The sequence below is a fragment of the Staurois parvus genome, unplaced genomic scaffold (genome assembly GCF_062004578.1).
Source record: "Staurois parvus isolate SC_StPar_1 unplaced genomic scaffold, SC_StPar_1.0 ptg003510l, whole genome shotgun sequence".
Classification (NCBI taxonomy): Eukaryota; Metazoa; Chordata; class Amphibia; order Anura; family Ranidae; genus Staurois; species Staurois parvus.
Genome location: NW_028321306.1, coordinates 321,803 through 347,821, shown reverse-complemented (window position 1 = coordinate 347,821; position 26,019 = coordinate 321,803). Strand labels below are relative to the sequence as shown.

The 26,019-nt window shown below is 45.6% G+C and overlaps 1 protein-coding gene across 1 annotated transcript in view; it reads right to left on the bottom strand.

The window, feature by feature from the left end:
- The window catches only part of LOC149427762 (uncharacterized), a gene marked incomplete at its 5' end in the record, with an annotated part of 460,704 nt that overhangs the window by 155,320 nt on the left and 279,365 nt on the right, over window positions 1–26,019 (bottom strand). Inside the window, one exon of the mRNA XM_089667692.1 lies at window positions 323–451. Within this exon, the coding sequence (XP_089523818.1) occupies window positions 323–451 (129 nt within the window). The remainder of the gene's footprint in view (window positions 1–322; window positions 452–26,019) is intronic.

Here is a 26,019-nt window from a genome sequence, read left to right as displayed (position 1 = left end):
CGAACTGACCATAATCTGGCCCTAGTAAATTAATTACATATTCACACCATTTTGAGATTTAACTTTTTTTTTAATTACATTTTTTGCAATTTTGTCCATATTTTTCCTAAACAATTTCCTCTGGGGATGGTTTACTGTCAGTCTGGTGTGTTACAACATGCAATGTAAAAGCTTCCCCCCCTCCCCACCAATAGCCTGGTCCTCATGAGGATCATGTAGGTGAGACAGACAGACAGACATAGAACAGGACATTGTTCAATGCAAGCTGTATGTGGGCTGATAGTGTTGTGCAGGACTAGACGCTGGCCGACAGGTCACTTACTCTGCTCGCAGTGTTTGCCTGTGAATCCTGTCCTACATGTGCACTGCCCAGTGATGTGGTCACAGTCGGCTCCGTTATGGCACTGGCAGACATTGGCACAGTCCTTTCCATAAAAGGCTGATGGGCACCCTGCAGAACCAGAATAACGTCACCATACACCCAATGATAGAATTGGGGAGACTCAGTCCCCACCAGTACTGAATTTTAGAGGCTTCCATTCAAAACGTATCTTAGCTTTGATTTGGAACTATGAGCAAAACCAGAAATTACACACAATGCAGTCTATCACCAGCATTAGCAGCCTTTTACCATCATTGTATTACCTGTTGATTCTGCCAGTAGGTCCATTATTTTTCCAGACCAAGCTGTCCAGCAAAAATGGCAGTTACCTGAGTTGGGACAAGCCGTATTACACTGATGAAGGTGCGTAAGGTGGTCAGCTTCTATTCATTGCTTCAAGCAGAACTCCAGACAAAAATAACAAGGTATTATGTATAGCCTTTTGAAAGATAAAATACCAAAAGCAGCTCTTGCTGTAATATTCGCCTCCAATCCAAAGATTTCCCCTGATGTGTTATGTTTCTTCCACTAGATGTCCTCATCTAGTTCTGATGGCCAGCTACATTAAATTCACTTTTTCATAGCCTGGGCTGTCCTAGACCCGCCCCAGTTTCTGGTTGGACAGTGAAGGACGAAGCTGCACAATGATGAGCTAGCTCATCTATTTCTTTGCTTTCTCCTCCTGTCAGCATGCCTTCTATCAGCACATGAACTGATTGGGTAACTTGAGCTCTGCTGCAAAGGCTGATAACAGGTCGAATTCAGATACTTACACTGCTTGTATTTAAAAAAATAAGATTTGTGCCTTACCTGTAAAATCCTTTCTTGGAGTAGATTAGGGGTCACAGGATAGTATTCTGAAACACTTTGGTTATACTGCTACCTTACTACTAAGCAGAGGACCAGCAGAGCTGGGGGTTACTACTGAGCGGAGGACCAGCAGAGCTGGGGGTTACTTACTACTGAGCGGGGGACCAGCAGAGCTGGGGGTTACTACTGAGCGCTGGACCAGCAGAGCTGGGGGTTACTTACTACTGAGCAGGGGGACCAGCAGAACTGGGGGTTACTACTAAGCGGGGGACCAGCAGAACTGGGGGTTACTACTGAGTGGAGGATCAGCAGAGCTGGGGGTTATTACTGAGTGGGGGATCAGCAGAGCTGGAGGTTACTACTGAGAGGGGGATCAGCAGAACTGGGGGTTACTACTGAGCAGAGGACTAACAGAGCTGGGGGTTACTACTGAGCGGAGCACCAGCAGAGCTGGGGGTTACTTAATATTGAGTGATGGACCAACAGAGCTGGGGGTTACTACTAAGCGGTCGATCATCAGAGCTGGGGGTTACTACTAAGCAGGGGATCAGCAGAGCTGGGAGTTACTACTGAGCGGGTTATAAGCAGAGCTGGGGGTTACCAATGAGCAGGGGACCAGCAGAGCTAGGGGTGCTACTGAGCAGGAGACCAGCAGAGCTGGAGGTTACTACTGAGAGGGGGATCAGCAGGGCTGGGTGTTACTACTGAGAAGAGGACTAACAGAACTGGGGGTTACTACTGAGCGGGGGACCAGCAGAACTGGGGGTTACTACTGAGCAGGGGATCAGCAGAGCTGGGGGTTACTACTGAGCGGAGGACAAGCAGAGCTGGGGGTTACTTACTACTGAGCAGAGGACTAACAGAGCTGCGGGTTACAACTGAGCGGGGGACCAGCAGAACTGGGGGTTACTACTAAGCAGGGGATCAGCAGAGCTAGGGGTGGTACTGAGCAGGGGACCAGCAGAGCTGGAGGTTACTACAGAGCGGGGGAGAAGCAGAGCTGGGGGTACTACTGAGCAGGGGACCAGCAGAGCTGGGGGTTACTACTGAGTGGGGGATCAGCAGAGCTGGAGGTTACTACTGAGTGGGTGTAAAGCAGAGCTGGAGGTTACTATTGAGAAGGGGACCAGCAGAGCTAGGGGTACTACTGGGCAGGGGACCAGCAGAGCTGGAGGTTACTACTGAGCGGGGGATAAGCAGAGCTGCGGGTTATTACTGAGCAGGAGACCAGCAGAGCTGGGGGTTACTACTGAGCGGGGAATCAGCAGAGCTGGAGTTTACTACTGAGAGGGGGGTCAGCAGAGTTGGGGGTTACTACTGAGCAGGGGATCAGCAGAGCTAGGGGTACTACTGAGCGGGGGATCAGCAGAGCTGGAGGTTACTACTGAGCAGAGATAAGCAGAGCTGGGGGTTACTACTGAGCAGGGGATAAGCAGAGCTGGGGCTTACTACTGAGCAGAGGACTAACAGAGCTGGGAGTTATTTACTACTAAGCAGGGGGCTAGCAGAGCTGGGGGTTACTACTGAGCGGGGGATCAGCAGAGCTGAGGGTTACTACTGAGCAGGGGATCAGCAGAGCTAGGGGTACTACTGAGCAAGGGACCAGCAGAGCTGGGGGCTACTACTGAGCAGGGTATCAGCAGAGCTGGGGGTACTACTGAGCAGGGGACCAGCAGAGCTGGGGGTACTACTGAGCAGGGGACCAGCAGAGCTGGGTGTACTACTGAGCTGGGGTTCTACTGGGCCCTTGTAAAACAAATAAAAAATCAACACACATTTTCCAAGCTTCGTTGTAGCATCACATGAGCATCAAAAAAGCATGTTGAAGCATTAGGTGTTTTAATGTGTGTTAAGACCAAAACAAATGTAAAACGAGCCCTGTGGCCCCCCCTGTGCCCAGCATTAGCAAGCAATGAAAAGAAGAGGACAATAAAAGCAGAGGGGAGGAACCCATATCCTGTAAAGTACTCCAAGAAAAGGATTCTGCAGGTAAGACAAAAATCCTATTTTCTTAGTCATACCTTAAGGACAGGGTAGTATTCTGAAATGCCGAGGGATGTCTAAATGCAGTCCGACTGACGGGGGGACAACAGCAAATGAAAAGCTAATGTGCCCATAAGGAGAAAACCGATAGGCTAACAGGATGGCTCTACAGAACCATCTGAAAAACCTCCGACCGAAGTTGGCTCTAGAGACTTGAACATCCAACTCTTGAAACATAATGAGAGCATGGAGAGAAGACCAGGCAGCAGCCTTGCAATTCTAAGGAACAGATACCTGATTTGGAAAAGCTTGAGAAGCACTAGTTGGTCTTTTGTAGTACGACTTGACAGAGAAAGGGAGAGCCTTGCCCTTAAAGTCATGAGCACGAAGGGCGAAATGTCCAATCCACCTAGCGATGGTGGAACAACAAACTGGCTTTCCCCTATGTGGATGTTCAGGAACAACAAAGAGGAAATCAGACAGACGAAAAAGGAGCTGCAGCTGAGAAATAAACTCAAAACAGCTTGTACCAGAGCCAGACAAAGAAGAGGATTCTCACTAGGATGTTTAGGAACAGGACAGAGAGATAGTAGAACAATGTCTTGATTACTACTGAGCAGGGGACCAGCAGAGCTAGGGGTACTACTGAGCAGGGGATCAGCAGAGCTGGAGCTTACTACTGAGTGGGGGATAAGCAGAGCTGGGGGTACTACTGAGCAGGGGACCAGCAGAGCTAGGGGTACTACTGAGCAGGGGACCAGCAGAGCTGGAGGTTACTTTTGAGTGGGGGATAAGCAGAGCTGGGGGTACTACTGAGCAGGGGACCAGCAGAGCTAGGGGTACTACTGAGCGGGGGACCAGCAGAGCTGGAGGTTACTACTGAGCGTGGGATAAGCAGAGCTGGGGGTACTACTGAGCAGGGGACCAGCAGAGTTGGGGGTTACTACTGAGCGGGGGACAAGCAGAGCTTGGGGTTACTATTGAGCAGGGGACCAGCAGATCTGGGGGTACTACTGAGCAGGAAACCAGCAGAGCTGGAGGTTACTACTGAGTGGGGGATAAGCAGAGCTGGGGGTACTACTGAGCAAGGGACCAGCAGAGCTAGGGGTACTACTGAGCGGGAGACCAGCAGAACTGGAGGTTACTACTGAGTGGGGGATAAGCAGAACTGGGGGTACTACTGAGCAGGGGACCAGCAGAGCTAGGGGTACTACTGAGCGGGGGACCAGCAGAGCTGGGGGTTACTACTGAGTGGGGGACCAACAGAGCTGGGGGTTATTACTGAGCAGGGGTCCAGCAGAGCTGGGGGTTATTACTGAGCAGGGGACCAGCAGAGCTGGGGGTTACTACTGAGCGGGGAATCAGCAGAGCTGGAGGTTACCACTGAGTGGGGGATCAGCAGAGCTGGGGGTTACTATTGAGTAGGGGACCAGCAGAGCTAGGGGTACTACTGAGCAAAAAGATGCTGCAGCTGAGAAATAAACTCAAAACAGCTTGTACGAGAGCCAGACAAAGAAGAGGATTCTCACTAGGCTGTTTAGGAACAGGACAGAGAGATGGTAGAACAATGTCTTGATTAAGTTCACCTTTTTCGGGAGGAATTTCACTATTCATACTAATATATATATTTTCCAAAGTTATATAATAGGAGGATACACCATTCATCCAATCGCTCTGTATCCAATCGGGCAGGACCTTGCACTACATCAGGGGTGTCCCGTGGCCTGCACGAGGCCCCAGCGAGTTTATCATGCGGCCTGAGGGGGCGCTGGGCTAGCCACATAAATGGTAAGTGGAGAGAGGCTGTGAAAAAATAGTTGATGGGTGAAGGGTGTGAGGTTTAATGAGGTCAGTGCAGGATGTGTGTGCTAATTAGGTCAGCTGGTGAACTCCTTCCTGTGTCTTACTGGTTTCTCTGTCCGACATCTACATACCAGGAAGTGATGAAGCTTTCTAAGAAGTTCAGCAGGGGCTAAGGCAAGGCCTTGTTCTCAAAATCAAAGAAAGCTTTTATTTTTTCTGCAGCCGATGTGCATTAATGGTATACTGGTGCATAGAGGAGCTGGATTTGAGAAGAAAAAAAAAGTGAACTTAGCCTAACCACTTGACCTCCGGAAGATTTCCCCCCTTTTCCTGCGCTTACTTTAACTGACAATTGTGCAGTCATGCAACGCTGCACCCAAATTAAATTTACGCCCTTTTTCCACAAATTAAGCTTTCTTTCGGTGGTATTTGATCGCCTGTTTTTTTTTTTTTTTGCGCTATAAAAAGTCAGACAATTTTGAGAAGAAAACAATATTCTTAACTTTTTGCTATTAAACAAGTCCATTGAAAAAAAAATTTAAAAATCAAACTTTGTCATAAATTTAGGCTAAAATGTATTCTGTCTTTGCTACAAAAAAAAAATCCCAATACGTGTAAATTAATTGGTTTACGCGAAAGTTATAGCGTTTACAAATGGCGGTATAGATACTGGGATTTTTTATTTCTACTAATAATGGCAGCGATCAGCGACTTATAACGGGACTGCGGCAGACATTCTGACACTGGCGGGGAACTGACTTGGTGTCACTGACATCACCAGTGACACCAATACAGTATACAGTGCTAATAAAAATCACAGACACTGTACTAATGGCACTGGGCAGGAAGGGGCTAACATGAGGGGCGATCAAAGGGTTAACTGTGCTGTGTGTTTCACTGTCAGCACATTGCTTTGTATGACACTGCTATGCAGAGCCATACAAAGCAGTGTACAGGAGCAGACAGGGGAGAGATCTGTATTGTTTACATGCAGTTCCCTCCCCCTGTCGGTAATACTCAGAGATCACCGGGTGCCGGCGAGTAGTCACCAGCCGGGACCCAGTGATTGATAGCCAAGGCCACGAATGGCGGCACGGGTAGGGCTTGTGCCCCCTACCCGGAATTGCAAAATCACGTATATACACCCGTGCCGCCCTGTAGCAGAATTTCTGCTATAGGGCGGATGGGAAACGGTTAATGAGGTCAGTGCAGGATGTGTGTGCTAATAAGGTCAGCTGGTAAACTCCTTCCTGTGCCTTACTGGTTTCTCTGTCCTACATCTACATACCAGCAAGTGATGAAGCTTTCTAAGAAATGCAGCAGGGGCTAAGGCAAGGCCTTGTTCTCCAAATCAAAGAAAGCTTTTATTTTTTCTGCAACCGATGTGCATTAATGGTATATTGGTGCACAGAGGAGCTGGATTTGAGGAAAAAAAAAAAAAAGTGAACTCAGCCTAACCACTTGACCTCCGGAAGATTTACCCCCCTTCCTGACCAAGCCAATTTTTGCGATACGGCCAGGGACGGACTGACCATTTGGAAACTCGGGCACTGCCCTAGGGCCCAGGGTCAGCAGGGGGCCCCATGAGATTCCCCTAGTACCTTTTTCATAGGCTTTTTTGAATTTGGGCAAGGACAAAGGGGCCCCATGATCTCCTATTGCCCGGGGGCCCCATGAGTTGTCAGTCCGTCCCTGGATACGGTGCTGCGTTATTTTAACTGACAACTGAGCGGTCATGCAATTCTGTACATAAATTAAATTTATGTAATTTTTTCCTCACAAATAGAGCTTTCTTTTGGTGGTATTGGATCACCTCTGGGTTTTTTAATTTTTTGTGCTGTAAATAAAAAAAGACCAAAAATTTTGAAAAAAAACCACAATATTTTCAATTTTTTGCTATAAAACATATCTAATTTAAAAAAATTTAAAAAATCCAATTGCTTCATTAATTTTTGGAAATCTGTATTCTGCTATATATTTATGGTAAAAAAAATCCCAATAACTGTATATTGATTGGTTTGCGCAAACGTTATAGCGTCTACAAACTATGGTGTATATATATATATACTGGAATTTTTGTTTTTATACTAGTAATGGCAGTGATCAGTGACTTATAGTGGGACTGCAATATTGTGGCGGACAATCGGACACTAACTGACACTTTGTGGTAACCAGTGACACTAATACAGTGATCAGTGCTAATAATATACACTGACATTGTACTAATGACACTGCCTGGGAAGGGGTTAAACATCTAGGGTGATCAAGGGGTTAACTGTGTGCCTAGCTATGTGTAATGTGTACTGTGTGTGCTGCTTTCACTAGCTGGTGTGGTTTGCAGGGAAAAAAAATCCAGCACATTGTTGCTGAGAGGATACAGCTCTGCCTTGTTTACATAGGTAGAGCTGTGTTCTGGTAGTCTCCTAGACCAGTGGTCTCCAAACTGCGGCTCAAGGGCTGGGTGTGGCCCTTTTCTAGCCTTTATCCAGCCCTTGGGGCACTATTCCTCCCAATGGTATGAAGCAGTATTCCTCCCACTGACACCAACTAATGCTGGGCCCGAACCTTTTCTAACCCCACTGGCCCTCTCAAAGTCTGAAGGACCATAAACGGCCCTTTGTTTGAAAAGTTTGGAGACCCCTGTCCTGGACGATCGGTGGGTGTTGGCGGTAATACATTAATGGGCACCCGCTGATTGGCTTCTGCTGTGACAAATAACAGCAGAAGTGGCGTGCCGGCATCGCATGCATGGAGCAGTATATCTTCCTTTGGAAGGAAAGAGATCCTGGTTCTCAAAAAAACCCCTTTGTGTAGTACAAGAAATTGTTTCCTACAGGTTATAGCCGACAACTCAGAAATGTGCCTAGCAGATGTGATGGCGTTAAGAAAGACAATCTTGCAAGCAAGGACAGGGGGGTATCTCTGATAGGTTCAAAGGGCAGTCTGTGAAGAACCAACGGAACCAGTTTATGATCTCATGGAGTTTACAGGGGAAAGAACGGAGAACGGCATGAGCGACACCCTGTATGAAAGTCTTCACTAGAAAGGGAGAGGCAAGCAATCTCTGAAAAGAACCACTGAGGTTGAGACTTGACCCTTGACAGTAGCCAAGGTCAAATGTTGATCCAGAAAAAGACTGGAGAAAAGAAAGAATTTGTCCCATGAAGAATTCCTGGGCTGGAAGTTCCTTGTCTTTCACCAAGGGAAGAGACACATATCAAGTGCAATAGTAGACTTAGCAAAAAGTCGATTTCCTTGATTTTCTAGCTGTTAAAAGCACAGGGATGACCAAATATGATAGGCCCTCATCTTTCATGGCCTTGACTTCAATGGCCAAGCTGATAATGTCAACAACTGAGAAGCAGGTTGGCAAACTGGCCCTTGGGATAGAAGATCTGGAGGATCCGGGAGGGCCCATAGAGCATCTGCCAGAGCCTGGTGAGGTCACAGCCCCATGCCCTCCTGGGCCAATTTGGTGCTATGAAAATTACCAGGATGCCCTCTAACTTGAGGATGTTGGCACGAAGGGAATCTGAGACGGGGAAATCGTATATTAGGTGGAACGGATCCCGTAGTCATCAGCGCATCTACTGAGCCTTCCAACTTGAGGATGTTGGCAAGAAAAGAGCTTGAGAAGGGGAAAAGCATAGATCAGGTGGAATGGATCCCATAGTCATCATTGCATCTACTGAGCCCTCCAACTTGAGGACGCTGGCATGAAATGAGCTTGAGAAGGGGAAAAGCGTAGAACAAGTGGAATGGATCCCATAGTCGTCAGTGCATCTACTGTGAATGCTGGATTTGGAGAGAAGCCCAATCAGTGTTTGACCCTGGAAGTCAGGAGGTCCACATCTGGCACCCGGCACCACTGACAGAGGTCTCAGAACATCTCGTAATGCAAAGACCATTCTTTGGAAAGCAGATATCAGTGACTGCGGAAGTTTGCCTGCCACAGCAGTCAGGGCTGGAATGTGAAGATGCAAAAACCAAGGGTAGGCTAGCTTCTGGACTGAAGGGCTTGAATGCAGGACAAAAGAATCTGGAGTTTGTCCAGAGGAAGGAAAACCTTGGACAGAGCTGTAACTAAGGCCAGGCCCAGATACTCCAAGCAATGAGACAGCGTCAGCACTGATTTCTGGAGACGTATGATCCACCTAAACCACTGCAGGGTCTGAACAGTCATTGAACGTTGGCGGACAGTGTCTGACGTGACCATTCCCTCAGAAGATCATCAAGACATTCACCATGGGGATTACTTGAGAACAGATCCAAACAAGAACAAGGGCTAGCACCTTGGAGAAGATCCATGATGCGGTAGACAGGCCCAAGGGAAAAACGGCAAAGTGGTAATGTTGCATAACCACACAATGCAGGTAGAGTTGATGTGCTGAAAAATTAGAAACACGTAAGTGGGCATCCTTGATGTCCACAGAAGCCACAAGGTTTCCCAGATGAAGGGAGGCAATAACTGAGAGCAGAGAGATAATGACTATTCTCCAAAGCATGTTATTAGAAAACAGGCTTGTTGGGAGTAGGAGGGGTTATGCTAGGCGGTCCTTATAGCTTTGCTTTGTCAATATCCACTTCTCCTGAAGGTGGCAGTATAACCCCAGAATTTCACAATACTATCCTGTGTCTCTAATGCATGACTAATGCAGGCCATAGATGGGTCGAAAATCGGCCGATTTTTGCACCATTAGCGGGTTAATTGGTCGGCCGTTTTTCGGGGTTTTGGCACATTTTTGTTTATCAATAAAGTTGGAAAATTCGCGGTCGATTTTGACGATCGGCTGATTTTCCCGGAAATGATGGGCAAATCGGCCGATCGTTTTACCAATAGAAAATCTGCGCATGAGCCGTGACCTGCAAGAAGAAGAAAAGAAGAAGAAGAAGAAGAAGAAAAAGAAGAGGAAGAAGAAGAAAAAGAAGAGGAAGAAGAAGAAAAAGAAGAGGAAGAAGATATCCAGTGCGCTATTATATTTTATATGAAAAGTCTTGCGGTTGCAACAATGTATCTATTTGTATCCAAATAAAAACATCTGTATCCGAAATTGATACAAATGGATACATTGTTGCAACCGTAAGACTTTTTCATGTCAAATATAATAGCGGAGCTCTCTGCAAGGGACAGGAGTAAAAATGCCGGCCGTAGATGGGCCGAAAATCGGCTGATTTTTTTTACCATTGGTGGTAACGTTGGCCAAATGAACGACCGATTTTTTTTTTTTTTAAACGGCCGATTTTTGACCCGTCTATGGCCTGCATAAGAAATATATATAGGGCCAGTTCACACTACGTGCATTTTTTTCTGCATCCAAAACCCATAGAAAGTAGGTTATATGGTTGTCCATGTCATAGTTCCCATCATTGCTTGCAGTTCCAGTTGCAGAAAAAAAAAAGTAGAACAAGCTGCATTTTTCCTGCACAGAAATGTACTGGAACGCGGTAAAACGCATAAAAAATGCACCAGAACGCACTGGAATGCACAAAAACGCATTTAAAGCTACAAGCCCACCTGAGATGACCCCATCCCACAGGGTGACGACATTGCTTTACAATTTCACTGCAGAACAAACAGCACCGTCACCGGAATATAGGAAAAATAACAGATTTACTGGCAGAATCAGGTGACATGTTAAAAAAATGAGTAATGTGTAGACATGTGCGATTCCTTTCCTTCTATTTCACTCGTTTCGTTATTTGAAGATTCAGATGTATCCGAATTTTGGAATTTCAATAGCAACAAATTTAAACGAATCCAAAATAACGATTCGAATTCCAATTGGATTTGAAAACGAAATCTTATTCGAAAACAAATTTGAAATATAAACATATCGCTGACTATTTGCTGATTTTCTTTAAGGACCATGGGGTGGATTTACTAAAAGCAAATAGACGGTGCACTTTGCAAAGTGCAGTTGCTCCAGAGCTTAATAAATGAGCAGAAGCTCTGCTGACTTCCATCATCCAATCATGTGCAAACAAAAGTGCTTTTTTTTCAATTTTCCTTGCACGTGATTGGATATTCCTTGCAAAATATCATTTACAAAGCTCTGGAGCGATTGCACTTGCAGAGTGCAGCTGCACCTTGTATGGTGCACAGTCTATTTAGTAAATCAACCCCTATATGTATTAGTGTAAAAGGAAAGTATAGCCATCTTCCGAAATTCAAATTTTGAAAAAAATAAAATAGAAAAGACATTAAAAGAATAGAATAAAATAGAATGGAAAAGAATAGAAAATAAACAAATAGAAAATAATATAATAAAATAGAATAGAAAAGAATAGAAAATTAAAGAATAGAATAAAATAGAAAAAATATAGCCCTCTTCCGAAATGTGGATTTCAAATAGAATAAAAAAGAATAGAAAAAATATAGCTGTCTTCTGAAATTTAAATTTTGAATAGAAATAGAAATTAATAGAGTAAAACAGTACAGAATAGAACAGAAAATAATAGAATAAAGTAGAAAAGAATAGAAAAAATAGTCTAGATTAGAATACAATAAAATAGAAAGAATATAGTCACCTTCCAAAATTCGAATTGCGAATAGAATAAAACAGAATAGAATATAAATTAATAGAGTAAAACAGAACAGAATACAACAGAAAATAATAAAGTAGAAAAGAATAGAAAAAATTGTCTAGATTAGAATATAATAAAATAGAAGGAATATAGTCACCTTCCAAAATTCGAATTTCGAATAGAATAAAACAGAATAGAATAGAAATTAATAGAGTAAAACAGAACAGAAAATAATAAAGTAGAAAAGAATAGAAAAAATTGTCTAGTTTAGAATATAATAAAATAGAAGGAATATAGTCATCTTTCAAAATTCAAATTTCGAATGGAATAGAACCAGCTGTTCTTCACAATTAATTCTGATCGATTCGATATTTTCAACACTAATTTGATTCGCATACTTGAATCATTGGAAAAATTCTAATCTGGTCAAAAACAAAATAAAAGTAAACTAAGCGAATTCCCCTGCGAATGAAACAAAACGAAACTAGCAACTTAACAAATCGCTACAAAACGGAACTAATTTTTTTCTGCACGTCTAGCTATAGGGGAAATCATTAAAAAAATCGACCATGTTAATGCTACAGACAGACTCTGTCCCAATGTTCCCTTTTAAGGGGTCTATTTATATAAAAAAAAAAATTAAGGCATTTAACGCCGCTATTTTTAATTCTTGTTAGGTGTCTAATAAATTTATTTCCTATGCTCGCCAGCTCCATCTAGTGACTATCACGCATTATTTTCCTGATTGAGGTATTTAAGGACAGTACTTCAATTTGGCCACTAGATGGAGGTGACAATCACAGGACATACAGTGGGGAAAATAACAATTTGATCCCCTGCAGATTTTGTAGGTTTGCCCACTTACAAAGAAATGAAAGGTCTATAATGTTTATCATAGGTGTATTTTAAATGGTAGAAACAGAATATCAACCAAAAAACCTCACCACCATGGGCAAGACCAAAGAGCTGTCAAAGGACATCAGGGACAAGATTGCAGACCTGCACAAGGCTGGAATGGGCTACAAGACCATCAGCAAGAAGCTTGGTGAGAAGGAGACAACTGTTAGAGCGATTATTCACAAATGGAAGAAGTACAAAGTAACCATCAATTGCCCTCGGTCTGGAGCTCCATGCGAGATTTCACCTCATGGGGTAAGGATGACCATCAGAAAAGTGTGGGATCGGCCCAGAACTACACGGGAGGAGCTTGTGAATGATCTCAAGGCAGTTGGGACCACAGTCACCAAACAAACTATTGGTAAGACAATACGCTGCCATGGATTGACGTCCTACAGTGACAGCAAGGTCCTCCTGCCCAAGAAGGCACATGTCCAGGCCCGTCTGAAGTCAGCCAATGAGCATTCAAATAATTCAGAGAAGGATTGGGAGAAAGTGTTGTGGTCAGATGAGACCAAAATTGAGCTCTTTGGCATTAACTCAACTCAACGTGTTTGGAGGAAGAAAATGCTGACTATGACATTAAGAACACCATCCCTACAGTCAAGCACGGAGGTGGAAACATTATGCTTTGGGGCAGGGGCGGACTGACAACTCATGGGGCCCCTGGGCAATAGGGGATCATGGGGCCCCTGGGTCCTTGCCCAAACTCAAAAAAGCCTATGAAAAATGTACCAGAGGCATCTCATGGGGCCCCCTACTGACCCCGGGCCCTCGGGCAGTGCCCGAGTTTCCAAATGGTCAGTCCGCCCCTGCTTTGGGGCTGTTTCTCTGCTAAAGGTACAGGCCAGCTTTGCTGCATTGAGAGGCCAATGGACAGGGCCATGCATTGTAAAATCTTGGATGAGAACCTTCTTCCCTCAGCCAGAACACTGAAGATGGGTCGTGGATGGGTCTTCCAGCATGAAAATGACCCCAAACATACCGCGAGGGCAACAAAGGAGTGTCTCGAGAAGGAGCTCATCAAAGTCATGGAGTGGCCTAGCCAGTCTCCAGACCTTACTCCTATAGAAAATTTATGGAGGGAGCTGAAATTTCGAGTTGCCAAGCGACAGCCAAGAAAGCTTAAGGATTTGGAGAAGATCTGTAAAGAAGAGCGGACCAAAATCCCTCCTGAGATGTGTGAAACCTGGGAACCAACTACAAGAAACGTCTTACCTCTGGGCTTGCCTCAACGGTTTCTCCACCAAGTCATGTTTTGCTTGGGGTTCAAATACATATTTTACTCACTGAACTGCAACTCAACTTATAACATTTGTATCGTGAGCTTTTTCTGGATTTTTGGTCGATATTCTGTCTCTATCAATGAAAATACACGCATGATAAAAATGATAGACCCTTCATTTCTTTGTAAGTGGGCAAACCTACAAAATCTGCAGGGGATCAAAGAATTATTTTCCTTGCTGTAAACATTCCAGAAACATTACGAGGACTATATAGGTATAGGACTAGTATAGGTGACAGCTTTGATAAATAGACCCCCAAGCGATGATCAATGGCAGATGAACACAAGTCGGGACAGATACTTCACTTCTGCCATACTGCATTTCAGTTAAAGCTCAGTGAAGCTTCCCCACCAATTAGCCTCCTCCATAGCAGCACTGATAACCGCTCTCCATGCCAAGAGAATGCAGCATCAGCACAAGGGACAGATAATTGTGGTCAAACACTGCACACTGTGGGTGGGTGGTAGAGGAAGTAATGATCGATATATACTGCTTCTCATCTATCATTGATCTAATCCAAACAAAAATAGTTTGAACTAGAAGTCTCTTTAGAGATAACAAATTTTGTTAAAAACCATCAATTGCTCGTTTCCTTCTCTTTGTCTAGAAATTTAGAAAAACGTATGCAGTACTGCCTTTTGGCCATTAGGTGGAGCCTATGATCATAGGAAATCCTACTATTGGAGAAAATACACTGACAATTCGTGCCGCCTAGACAAAGGCTTGTGACATTCGTCCAACAAATATTTTATACATAAACCCCCTTGGTGCGCTTTGTGTATTTCTTCCAGATCCAGTGTGAGACTTCGTGTGATAAAGACCGCTCACTGCTGCTCTCTCTCCTTGTGCAGGGAGACCTGTCTTTTCTCCGCCCCCTCCTGTATTTTTCCACAGCCAGTAGTGGGTGGAGCCTGTCAGGTCTCCCTCCCCCCCCCCCATAGCTCTGCTCTCTGCACTGGGTATGTATTGGTTTTTGCAATGGAGTTTACTGCTCACAAAGTGGAATTATACTCTGTAGCTATTGAATATATAAATGAATGAAAGCTTTAGTGCCCGGGGGGGGGGGGGTTCAGCTTTAAAAACATACAATTGTTATAATAAAGTATCTCACATTATTGAGGTCCTCTTTATGAAAATCATCAGCAGTTGTTACTATCTTCAGCCCGGGTTCACATACATGCAGTGCGGTATATCGCATGTAATTCGCACAGGAACCGCACCGCATTCCTGTGCAAATCACATGCGATTTGTGTGCGGTGCGATCAGAGCCGTACATTTTGTATGGCTCTAATCGCACCACACCCGCACCAAAAAGGTGCAGGACCCTTTTTTTGGTTCCGCACTAGAATTGGATTGCATGTGTATTCAGACCTATGCGATCCAATTCTGCACACCGCACAGCATTCCTGTGCAATTCACATGCGATTTGTGTGCGGTGCGATCAGAGCCGTGCATTTTGTATGGCTCTAACCGCACCAAAAAGGTGCAGGACCCTTGTTTTGGATCCGCACTAGAATTGGATTGCATGGGTATTTACACCTATGCGATCCAATTCTGCACACCGCACGGCATTCCTCTGCAAATCACATGCGATTTGTGTGCGGTGCGATCGGAGCCGTACATTTTGTATGGCTTTGTAACGGAACCGACCCCAGGCTGCGCTTGGGTACTTCCGTTAGACTACCGCTTCCCTGTCCGAACACCGACAACAGACACCACAACAGACCATACAAGACTACACAACACCAGTCTTGAAGTAAACCAGGAAATAGACTAGTTTATTTGAACACAGATACGATATATATACACTCAGGGGACAATCCCCCCTCCCTGTATCATGACACAGGGCGGGGCAATCTACATTTATTAACCAGAGACACACAGGTATTCAAATTTCACACCAGCAGACAAGCCCATCAGGAGGGAGGGCTGCTGGAAACACCCCCCCCCCACTAAACTAATACCCATAAACACATACATCCCATAATAGTTTGCTTTCAAGCAAGACAAACAATAGAACAATGGGATGCAGCCACACAACACCAGGCAATCCACAACCCCCACCCCACCTAGACATGTCTACACAATATTAGGACAGATCACCCTGTACCCCTAACAGGCACAGGGTGACTTACACATAAGAGGGATATGGGGAGCTGAGACTGGGGTCTCCCCACCTCTCCAAAGTAAGATGGGCCCCCCACCCAAAGTGACTCCCGTCACAGGCTCTAATTGCACCGCACCCAAACCAAAAAAAGGTCCGCACTAGAATCGGATCGTATGGGCAAGGGTGTATTTACCACAAGGCAAACAAGACATTTGCCTAGGGCGGCATTTTTCAGGGGGGCAGCGCCATCCCCTGAAAGAAGTAAAGGAAGAAGGGACACACACAGTGCGGAGACCAGGTGGAAGAGAGGCTGCAGGCTGCTTGATGGTGTATGCAGAGCCTGACTCTTGTTCCCGGGGATATCCAGAGCTGTGAAAGTGAGTGTCTTGTCTCTTGCCGGGGTGGGGGTTGCCAGTGTATGGGGGGTGGTGGAAGTGGAAGGCTCTCTCGGGTGGGGGTGGGGCTGGGGTGTTGTTGGTCAATGTCAGGCTCTCTTCTTAGGGGAGGGGGGGTGCTGGTCAGTGTCGAGGTCTCTCCATGGGGAGGGAGCCAATTTTTGTGTTGCCTAGGGCAACACGAAGCCTAAATACCCCACTGCGCACGGGTATTCACACCTATGCGATCTGATTCTGCACATCGCGCCGCATTCCTGTGCAAATCAAATGTGGTGCCATTGGAGCCATTCATTATGTATGGCTCTAATTGCACCGCACCCAAAAGGTACAGGACCCTTTTTTGGGTCCGCACTAGAATCGAATCACAGGGGTCTATGCCATCCGATTCTGTACATCGCACTTAACATACACACCTGCAGCGGTTCGCATGAACGGGGTGCGATTCTGATGCCGTGCAGAATTCGCACTGAAAATGCTGCGTATTTCGCGCCGCATCAGTTTGAACCCGGGCTCAAGGAAGGAATTCTACTCATGAAGTTCATCATCTCCAATGTGCCACATCTGGGGCCAAGAGGATAAATTGGAGTGACTCTATGGGGTTGATTTACTAAAGGCAAATAGACGGTGCACTCTTCTAAGTGCAGTTGCTCCAGAGCTTAGTAAATGAGCAGAAGCTCTGCTGACTTCCATCACCCAATCATGTGCAAGCAATAATGCTGTTTTTTTTTTAATTTTCTTTGCCTGTGATTGGGTATTCTTGGAAAAGTGAAGCTTCTGCTCATTTACTAAGCTCTGGAGCAACTGCACTTGCAAAGTGCACCGTCTATTGGCCTTTAGTAAATCAACCCCAGACTGTATAGACCAGGGGCGGACTGACCATTTGGTCAATGTTATGTTATGCAATGGCCAAGTCAATCACCTGACCTGAATCCGATTGAGCATTTCACTTGCTGAAGACAAAACTGAAGGGAAAATGCCCCAAGAACAAGCAGGAACTGAAGACAGTTGCAGTAGAGGCCTGGCAGAGCCTCACCAGGGATGAAACCCAGCGTCTGGTGATGTCTATGCGTTCCAGACCTCAGGCTGTAATTGACTGCAAAGGATTTGCAACCAAGTATTAAAAAGTGAAAGTTTGATTTATGATTATTATTCTGTCCCATTACTTTTGGTCCCTTAACAAGTGGGAGGCACATATACAAACTGTTGTAATTCCTACACCGTTTACCTGATTTGGATGTAAATACCCTCAAATTAAAGCTGACAGTCTGCAGTTAAAGCACATCTTGTTCGTTTCATTTCAAATCCATTGTGGTGGTGTATAGAGCCAAAAATGTTAGAATTGTGTCGATGTCCCAATATTTATGGACCTGACTGTATGTACAGTACTTTCAATATAAGACAAGTTTACTTCTAACCAATAAAATCGTTCGGCTGATCGTCCTAAACCAACCCCGGGAAGTGGTGCCTCCTCTTGTATTTACATCTTGCGGGGCTGATTTACTAAAGGCAAATAGACTGTGCACTCTTCCAAGTGCAGTTGCTCCAGAGCTTAGTAGATGAGCAGAAGCTCTACTGACTTCCATCATCCAATCACGTGCAAGCAAAAATGCTGGGTTTTTTTTTTCAATTTTGCCTGCACATGATTGGATATTCTTTGCAAAGTGAAGCTTTACCTCATTGGGGTCGGTTTACTAAAGGCAAATAGACTGTGCACTTTGCAAAGTGCAGTTGCTCCAGAGTTCCGTAAATGAGGAAAAGCTTCACTTTGCAAAGAATACCCAATCATGTGCAGGGAAAATGTGAAAAAAAAAAAAAAAGCATATTTGCTTGCACATGATTAGATGATGCTTGCCAAGAGAGCCTCTGCTCATTTACTAAGCTCTGGAGCAACTGCACTTTGCAAAGAGCACAGTCTATTTTCCTTTAGTAAATCAACCCCAGACTGTATAGAACAGGGGCGGACTGACCATTTGGAAACTCAGGCACTGCCCGAGGGCCTAGGGTCAGTAGGGGGCCCCATGAGATGCCTCTGGTACCTTTTTCATAGGCTTTTTTGAGTTTGGGCAAGGACACAGGGGCCCCATGATCCCCTATTGCCCGGGGGCCCCATGAGTTGTCAGTCCAGCCCTATACTATAGACTACAGCATCTGTATATGTACTTTCAATATAAGACAAGTTTACTTCTAACCAATAAAATCGTTCGCCGGATCGTCCTAAACCAACCCCGGGAAGTGGTGCCTCCTCTTGTATTTACATCTTGCGGGGCTGATTTACTAAAGGCAAATAGACTGTGCACTCTTCCAAGTGCAGTTGCTCCAGAGCTTAGTAGATGAGCAGAAGCTCTACTGACTTCCATCATCCAATCACGTGCAAGCAAAAATGCTGTTTTTTTTTTTTCAATTTTGCCTGCACATGATTGGATATTCTTTGCAAAGTGAAGCTTTACCTCATTGGGGTCGGTTTACTAAAGGCAAATAGACTGTGCACTTTGCAAAGTGCAGTTGCTCCAGAGTTCCGTAAATGAGGAAAAGCTTCACTTTGCAAAGAATACCCAATCATGTGCAGGGAAAATGTGAAAAAAAAAAAAAAAGCATATTTGCTTGCACATGATTAGATGATGCTTGCCAAGAGAGCCTCTGCTCATTTACTAAGCTCTGGAGCAACTGCACATTGCAAAGAGCACAGTCTATTTTCCTTTAGTAAATCAACCCCAGACTGTATAGACCAGGGGCGGACTGACCATTTGGAAACTCGGGCACTGCCCGAGGGCCTAGGGTCAGTAGGGGGCCCCATGAGATGCCTCTGGTACCTTTTTCATAGGCTTTTTTGAGTTTGGGCAAGGACACAGGGGCCCCATGATCCCCTATTGCCCGGGGGCCCCATGAGTTGTCAGTCCAGCCCTATACTATAGACTACAGCATCTGTATATGTACTTTCAATATAAGACAAGTTTACTTCTAACCAATAAAATCGTTCGCCGGATCGTCCTAAACCAACCCCGGGAAGTGGTGCCTCCTCCTGTATTTACATCTTGCGGGGCTGATTTACTAAAGGCAAATAGACGGTGCACTCTGCAAGTGCAGCTGCTCCAGAGCTTAGTAGATGAGCAGCTCTACTGACTTCCATCATCCAATCACGTGCAAGCAAAAATGCTGTTTTTTTTTCAATTTTCCCCACACATGATTGGATATTCTTTGCAAAGTGAAGCTTTACCTCATTGGGGTTGGTTTACTAAAGGCAAATAGACTGTGCACTTTGCAAAGTGAAGTTGCTCCAGAGTTCCGTAAATGAGGAAAAGCTTCACTCTGCAAAGAATATCCAATCATGTGCAGGGAAAATTTAAAAAAAAGCAAAAAAAAAAAAAAAAGCATTTTTGCTTGCACATGATTCCTTGCAAAGCAGGGGCGGACTCACAACTCATGGGGCCCCCGGGCAATAGGGGATCATGGGGCCCCTGTGTCCTCACCCACAGCCAAAAAAAAGCTTATGAAAAAGCCAATTAAAGGTACCAGGGGCATCTCATGGGGCCCCCTACTGACCCGGGCCCTCGGGCAGTGCCCGAGTTTCCAAATGGTCAGTCCGCCCCTGTTGCAAAGTGAAGCTTTACCTCATTTACGGAACTCTGGAGCAACTGCACTTTGCAAAGTGCACAGTCTATTTGCCTTTAGTAAACCAACCCCAATGAGGTAAAGCTTCACTTTGCAAGGAATACCCAATCACGTGCAAGCAAAAATGCTTTTTTTTAAAAAAATTTTCCCTGCACATGATTGGGTATTCTTTGCAAAGTGAAGCTTTTCCTCATTTACGGAACTCTGGAGCAACTGCACTTTGCAAAGAATATCCAATCACGTGCAGGGAAAATTGAAAAAAAGCACTTTTGCTTGTACGTGATTGGATGATGGAAGTCAGCAGAGCTTCTGCTCATTTACTAAGCTCTGGAGCAAATGCACTTTGCAAAGCGCACCGTCTATTTGCCTTTAGTAAATCAGCCCCTATGGCTAAACTTATAAAATGAAGGGAAGCTCTGCTGCCTTCCATGATCCAATCATATGCAAGCAAAATTCTGTTTTTTTTTTTTAATTTTCCTTGCATGTGATTGGGTATTCGAAGTGAAGCGTCGCCTCATTTACTAAACTCTGGCGCAGCTGCCCTTGCAAAGTGCACCGTCTATTTTCCTTTAGTAAATCCACCCCTGTGTTTTCTTGGAGCTACTTAGACACGAGATTCCTTGAATGGGACTGGATCCCAGCTCCTCCTACAGCACCCATTGGAAGAGTCCATCTCTCTGCTGGATTCCCCCTTGTACATGACAGAAAATTCAACAAGAATACACAAGGATGCAGTATTTCAGCAGAACCAGGGACCCCGGTGAGATTTTTTTTTTTTTTTGAGTCCTCAACAGTTGTAAGGTGACATCTGACAGTCCACTGGCTCGGCCTTACTAAACACAGAATATTCCAAAAAAAAAATATAATTTTTTTTTTTTGAAAGGCGTAGAGCAATGGTACCAAACCTCATGCACCCCCAGCAGGTCATGTCTGCAGGATTTCCATCAACTTAAACAGGTGCTTTAAAGTGGTTGTAAGCCCTCCGTATACCCAGTGAAGTGACTGGCCTCGGGTGATACACAGAGAAAAAAAAAAAAAATCCTACATAAGTTGTACCTGTTTATCTGCAGTATTATATTCTCTACATTTGTTCAAAGTGCTGAATTACAGTCATGGCCAAAAAATCTTGCACCTCCCCCAGCATTTCTGTCAGATCACGCACCACTTCACCCAGAAAATTGTTGCAATTACAATGTTCTCATGTTTATTTCTTTTGTTTGTATTGGTGACACAAAAAAGCGGAGAAACAAAGAGTTAAATCTGACGCATTCCACGCAAAACCCCAACAATGGACCGGACAAAATTATTGGCACCTTCTCACAATTGTAAGAAATAATTGCATTCTAAGTTTGTGACGCTCCTGTAATTTGTCATTAGACTCCCCCATATCCATGACCAGGTGCTGACCAGGGATGGACTGACCATTTGGAAACTCGGGCACTGCCCGAGGGCCCGGGGTCAGTAGGGGGCCCCATGAGATGCCCCTGGCACCTTTTTCATAGGCCTTTTTGAGTTTGGGCAAGGACACAGGGGCCCCATGATCCCCTATTGCCCGGAGGCCCCATGAGTTGTCAGTCCGCCCCTGGTGCTGACAATATAGAAATCACACCGACAACCAGGTACAATGGTGACAAATGGCCTCCACCTTTCTGTTGGGTGTCTCTGTGTGCCACATGGAGCATGGAGAAGAGGAAGAGCAGCAAAGAATCGTCTGAGGATTTGGGGACAAAAATTTTGGAAAAGCATGGACAATCTCAAGGTTACAAGTTCATCTCCAGAGATCCTAATGTTCCTGTGTCCACTGTGCACAACATTGTCAAAAGGTTTACAGCCCATGGCACTGTAGCTAATCTCCCTGGATGGGGACGAAAGAGAAAAATTGATCAAAGATTGCAACGAAGAATTGTTCAAATGGTGATTAAAGAACCTCCATCAACTTCCAGACAAATCCAAGTCAACCTTCAGGCGCAGGGTACAACTGTGTCCGCTCGCACTATACGTCGCCATCTGAATGAAAAGGGACGCAATGGTAGGAGACCCAGGAGGACCCCACTGCTGACACAGAAATATGATAGGAGGCCCAGGAGGACCCCACTGCTGACACAGAAATATGGTAGGAGACCCAGGAGGACCCCACTGCTGACACAGAAATATGATAGGAGGCCTAGGAGGACCCCACTGCTGACACAGAAATATGGTAGGAGACCCAGGAGGACCCCACCGCTGACACAGAAATATGGTAGGAGACCAAGGAAGACCCCATTGCTGACACAGAAATATGGTGGGAGACCCAGGAGGACCCCATTGCTGACACAGAAGTATGGTAGGAGACCCAGGAGGACCCCACTGCTGACACAGCAATATGGTAGGAGACCCAGGAGGACCTCACTGCTGACACAGAAATATGGTAGGAGACCCAGGAGGACCCCACTGCTGACACAGAAATATGGTAGGAGACCCAGGAGGACCCCACTGCTGACACAGAAATATGGTAGGAGGCCTAGGAGGACCCCACTGCTGACACAGAAATATGGTAGGAGACCCAGGAGGACCCCACCGCTGACACAGAAATATGGTAGGAGACCAAGGAAGACCCCATTGCTGACACAGAAATATGGTGGGAGACCCAGGAGGACCCCATTGCTGACACAGAAGTATGGTAGGAGACCCAGGAGGACCCCACTGCCGACACAGAAATATGATAGGAGACCCAGGAGGACCCCACTGCTGACACAGAAAGATATTGGAAGGTAGATTGGAGTTTTTCAAAACTTACCTGAGGAAGCCATTGGGAGAATGTGCTGTGGACAGACGAAACAAAATGGCAGCTTTTTGGTAAAGCCCATAATTCTACTGTTTTCAGAAAAAGCAATGAGGTCTTTAAAGAAAAGAATCCAGTCCCTCCAGTCACAAATGGTAGTGTGTGGGGGGAGGGGGGGGGGTCACTGATGTTTTGGGGTTGCTTTGCTGCTTCAGGCACTAGATGTCTTGGCCGTGTGCATGGAATTATGAAATCTGAAGACTTCCAAAGAACTCTGGGGTGCAATGTAGGGTCCAGTGTCAGAAAGTTGGGTCTCCATCAGAGGTCATGGGTCTTCCAGCAGGACAATGACCCAAATTACACGTCAAAGAGCCTCCAGAAATGGCTTCAGACAAAGTGCTGGAAAGGACTGAACTGGCCAGCAATGAGTCCAGATCTCAATCCCATAGAGCTCCTGTGGAGAGATCTCAGAACAGCAGTTGGGAAAAGGAACCTTCCAATCTGAGAGACCTGGAGCAGTTGGCGAAAGAAGAGCAATCCAAAATTCCAGTAGAAAGCTTGAAGAAACTCCATTGATGGTGACAGGAAGCCATTGATTTCAGTTATTTTTCCCAAGGGGTGCGCTACCAAATAATCAATGAAGGGTGCCAATAATATTATCCAGTCCATTTTGGGGGTTTTGCGTGGAATGTGTCAGATTTGGCTTTTTGTTTCTCCACTTTTTTGTGTCATACCGATACAAACACAAAAAATAAACTCGAGAATGCTCTTCTGAGAGTTCAGAAAAAAAGGGGTGGAGAGCTGAAATTACACTCTGCAGAGTTCAGTGAGGAGAGCTCGGAAAGCTGATTGGAGGGAAGAGACACACCCCCTTCACACAGCACACAGGAACAAAGCTGAGGCTGTCAATCTGCTGGAGGCCCTTCCCCTGTCACCATTTGTCTCTTGGTGTCAGGAAAACTTGGCAGACGTGACTCATGCTGATAGCGGAAGGAAGCAGCAGACAGAAATGACACTAATGGGGTAAAATCTGCACTCCATTAGCTTTAAAAGCATCAGGGGTCTAAACAGTCCCTTGATGTCTCAATAAAGAGGACCTGTCACCAAATAAAGCATCACACGGGGACTTCATGTGATGAAAAATAAAGTTTTGTGAATAAAAAAAGTCTAAAAGAATTAAAGTTACACCCAAATACTTAAACCCCCTCCAAAACATTTTGAGCCCCACCCCCCAATACACAAACTTAGGAATGTAAACACATGCATGGGCGGTGCCAATGCATGAAAATATTACTGGGCTACACGTTATATATTGCTGTGCAAGCCAAATTGAGAGCAATAGTTCTAGGCCTATTATAAATGGTGAACTTTAAACCAGAGGTCTCCATACTGCTACCTTTATCTGGCATTTGCAGCACTGGTCCTGTCAGTGATGAGGTAATATTCCTCCCACTGACACCAACGATGGGGCACTATTCCTTCCACTGACACCAATGATGGGACACTATTCCTCTCACTGACACCAATGATGGGGCACTATTCCTCCCACTGACACCAATGATGGGGCACTATTCCTCCAACTGACACCAATGATGGGACACTATTCCTCCCACTGACAACAATGATGGGACACTATTCCTCCCACTGACACCAATGATGGGGCACTATTCCTCCCACTGACACCAATGATGGGGCACTATTCCTCTCACTGACACCAATGATGGGACACTATTCCTCCCACTGACACCAATGATGGGGCACTATTCCTCCCACTGACACCAATGATGGGGCACTATTCCTCCCACTGACACCAATGATGGGGCACTATTCCTCCTACTGACAACAATGATGGGGCACTATTCCTCCCACTGACACCAATGATGGGGCACTATTCCTCCCACTGATACCAATGATGGGGCACTATCCCTCCCGCTGATACCAATGATGGGGCACTATTCCTCCCGCTGACACCAATGGTGGGGCACTATTCCTCCCACTGACACCAATGATGGGGCACTATTCCTCCCACTGATACCAATGGTGGGACACTATTCATCCCACTGATACCAATGATGGGGCACTATTCCTCCCACTGACACCAATGATGGGGCACTATTCCTCCCACTGATATCAATGATGGGGCACTATTCCTCCCACTGATACCAATGATGGGGCACTATTCCTCCCACTGATACCAATGATGGGGCACTATTCCTCCCACTGACACCAATGATGGAGCACTATTCCCCCCACTGATACCAATGATGGGGTACTATTCCTCCCACTGATACCAATGATGGGGCACTATTCCTCCCACTGATACCAATGATGTGGCACTATTCCTCCCACTGACACCAATGGTGGGGCACTATTCCTCCCACTGATACTAATGATGGGGCACTATTCCTCCCACTGACACCAATGGTGGGACACTATTCCTCCCACTGACACCAACATTGGGGCACTATTCCTCCCACTGATACCAATGATGGGACACTATTCCCCCCACTGACACCAACATTGGGGCACTATTCCTCCCACTGATACCAATGATGGACCAGCAGCCCTATGGTCATGTTTTTTTTTTTTGCTGGGCCGCATCAAAATACGTAATACATGCTTTTCTGCAGAGTTTCCATTGAAGTCTATAGAACCAAAAACTTTACTTTTTTGTGTTCAAAAAAGTCTCTCTTTTCAAAAAGCGCACCGGGTGAATACACGCAGATGTGAACATGTCCCATAGGTAATCATGTTAAATGGACTGCTGTGCATTTCTGCAAAACGCCGTAGAGAACGCTTAGGTGTGAACCTGGGGTTAATGATTTTTTTAAATGTGCAAAAAAAAAAAAAAGGCAAAAATGGTTCTGAAAACGAAAGGGTTAGCGCTGCCGTGGCCACACAGATGCACCACCTTCATTTTTAGCACCAAACTTTTCTTTGCATGAAAGCTCTGATACGGCTCGATACACGACATATCCATAATATTCCGTCTTCTCGTATTCCGCAAATACTGCGCTGTGATCAGAGGCATCATTACCGTCATTCGCAGCACACGCTCATCACTTTCATTCTGCTAATCATTTCATTTCCCTTCCTGTATGGCCCTGCTGGGGGCGCCGCACTTTGAGAGCAGCTACTTGTATTGGTAATGATGCTGAACCCATGTAGTGTTAGGGGCTCGTCCCGATAACAAGTCATGTGATGTCGCTGGGGATACCTGGCTTACAACCATCTGATCAGGTATGGGCCCCTATAGATCGATCCCCATCTGACCCGCTAATATGTTTGCCTTAAAGTGTTCCTAAACCCCGGACCCCGCATTCACTATATCCGCTCTTCCCGGACCCCGCATTCACTATATCCGCTCTCCCCGGACCCCGCATTCACTATATCCGCTCTCCCCGGACCCCGCATTCACTATCCGCTCTCCCCGGACCCCGCATTCACTATCCGCTCTCCCC